At 55.7% G+C, this 1958-nt stretch overlaps 1 protein-coding gene across 1 annotated transcript; it reads right to left on the reverse strand.

Moving 5' to 3' along the window:
• Positions 1–789: 789 nt before the first annotated feature.
• On the reverse strand, positions 790–1800 carry N656DRAFT_783692 (uncharacterized protein). Its single transcript, XM_064816010.1, has 2 exons — positions 1567–1800; positions 790–1472 (listed from the first exon to the last, which is right to left on the reverse strand). Exons 1-2 carry the CDS (start codon positions 1733–1735, stop codon positions 862–864), a joined length of 780 nt encoding a protein of 259 aa, XP_064666595.1. The 5' UTR covers positions 1736–1800; the 3' UTR covers positions 790–861.
• Positions 1801–1958: the final 158 nt, after the last annotated feature.

Below are 1958 nucleotides of genomic sequence, written 5' to 3' on the forward strand. Positions count from 1 at the left end.
CTCTCCCCAAGAACTTTGTCCAGGGTTTCCATGTACGACTCGACAAGCTTTGTGGTATCCTTGCCCTCCGCGAGGCTGTTGTACGCGGCGTTCCAGAGTCTCTGGGACGTGGGAAGGACAGGAGTCGGTTGCTCTGATATGGACTCGATCGCTTTTGGCTCGGCTCGGGATTTGATGGACGGTGCCAGAGGTGGAGCTTGCGACGTAGCGGCTGGTTGGTGATGCCCTGTTGCTCTTGCATCTATATTGGATCGATGCACGCCATCATGATCGCTGGGCGCGGGGGTAGGAGTACCCGGCTCTGTCGTGGTGCCGGATGGTGTTGTTGGTCCGTCTGTTGAACATGTCAGTCTTGAGAAGGCAATCCGGTGCTCGTCTCAAACGTACCCGTGGACTGTGTGGCAGATGGAGCGGGCGAGGTTGCACCATGTCGACTAAAAGGCTTCTTTAACAACCTCTTCAGCGAACCCATTTTTTTTTTTTTTTTTTCACGCATATAGCTTCGGCGAGGATAGTTATGCAGGAGAGAAAAGGCTATCACAACAGCACCGATATTGTGAAGTTGGCGGCTGCATTTCGCGCGGTTGCCGCGGAGCGGAGCTGAAAGATGCAGCTGTCTCTCTTGGCGGACGCCCAGACAGAGCTATGGCGCTGCGAGCACTCGGCGCAGGTTGATACAATTGGTGAAATCTGCATTAGCCAGCTCTCAGGTTGCTGCGCTACGGCTAATTCCAATTGGCTGTTGCGATGAAGCCGTCGCGAGGGGCGTGACGTGGCATTTGGAGACAAACTCTCGATTGCTGACACCGGTTGCCGAGATGCAGAGTCGGCTCGCGACGTCGGTCGCCGTGTTTTGCAGGGCTACCACTTTGGCTCGTCGGCATGGGCCATGTTCTGTAACATCGCTGTCTTGGTGGGCGGTATGACAAGGGCAACTTCGCTTTCGTCCCTGCAGATCACTCTGATCCGGTCTGGGTTCCTAGCTTCTTTCACCACTGCAGCGCAGCGCCAATTTCCCTGGTTCTGGTGTGTCTGGATCTCTGCCTCGATTGTCTTCCTTATGTCTGCCACTTGGACTTTCCCTTTCTCTCTTTCCTCCACTCTAGATGTATCAACCGTGCAGAACAGGGTATCCGTCAAGGTCGTTGGTGCTGTGTTCGACAAGGAGATAGTTCGCAGTCCACTCGGTTGGCTTGCTGGCGGCGTGCGGGCAACCTCTGCATATGATGCCCTTGGACTCGTCTGAGTTGTATGAGGAAAAGCTGCGTTGCGTGCAAGGGCGTCAATCACTTCGCGGGCTTGTCTCAGCTCCTCAGAGAGCTGTTGGATCGTGTATTGCTGCTTGCTGACCACGTCGCGTAGTTCGCAGATCATGTTTCGTTGCTCGCAGATCATGTTTCGTTGCTCGCAGATCATATTTCGTTGCTCGGTAGATATCTCGCGCGTCTCGTTTTGCTGTTCATTAATTGCTTCTAGGAAGGGTCTGGAGCGCTGTTTTCCCCGCTTCAGCCTGGCCGTTGGTTCCGATCCCGCTTCCCAATGCCCGTGTTCCTTTCGATGCGGTACTCCGCGTAACGGTATTTGTGGTTCTTTTCGACGTGGTGGCCGCATCCTCAAGAGATTGCATCGTTTCGCGGGCTTTCGCGCTCGGTTTTGGGGCGCGACTCGGTCGTTTCGGCGGGATTGGGCTGTCGGCCACCACGATTACTGCCTCAGGTTGCGCCGACGCCGCCATCTCGCGGTCACGTTCCTATACTTAGCTCGCTATCACCCTTGTATTTAACTTGTCTTGGGAAACCCAAATTGGCGATCTGCCTCGGTGAATACATTGCCGACGTGGATCCTTGTGACGGCAGTCACGTGGATTGAGATCACGTGACCAGGTGCCGTCAGTACGCGCCACGCGCCACGGGATGGTGAAGGTCCTGGCGGGGCAGGGCCGCAAGCCCCACCCCCAC

Source organism: Canariomyces notabilis (genome assembly GCF_033297395.1).
Source record: "Canariomyces notabilis strain CBS 508.74 unplaced genomic scaffold N656scaffold_28, whole genome shotgun sequence".
NCBI lineage: Eukaryota > Fungi > Ascomycota > Sordariomycetes > Sordariales > Chaetomiaceae > Canariomyces > Canariomyces notabilis.

Excerpts from the sequence above, each read along its gene's own strand:
- N656DRAFT_783692 (XM_064816010.1), bottom strand. The coding sequence starts at position 1,735 with ATGGCGGCGTCGGCGCAACCTGAGGCAGTAATCGTGGTGGCCGACAGC. Across the intron at positions 1,473-1,566 it reads CACAAATACCGTTACGCGGA|AAGCAATTAATGAACAGCAA; the intron begins GTACCGCATCGA and ends GACCCTTCCTAG.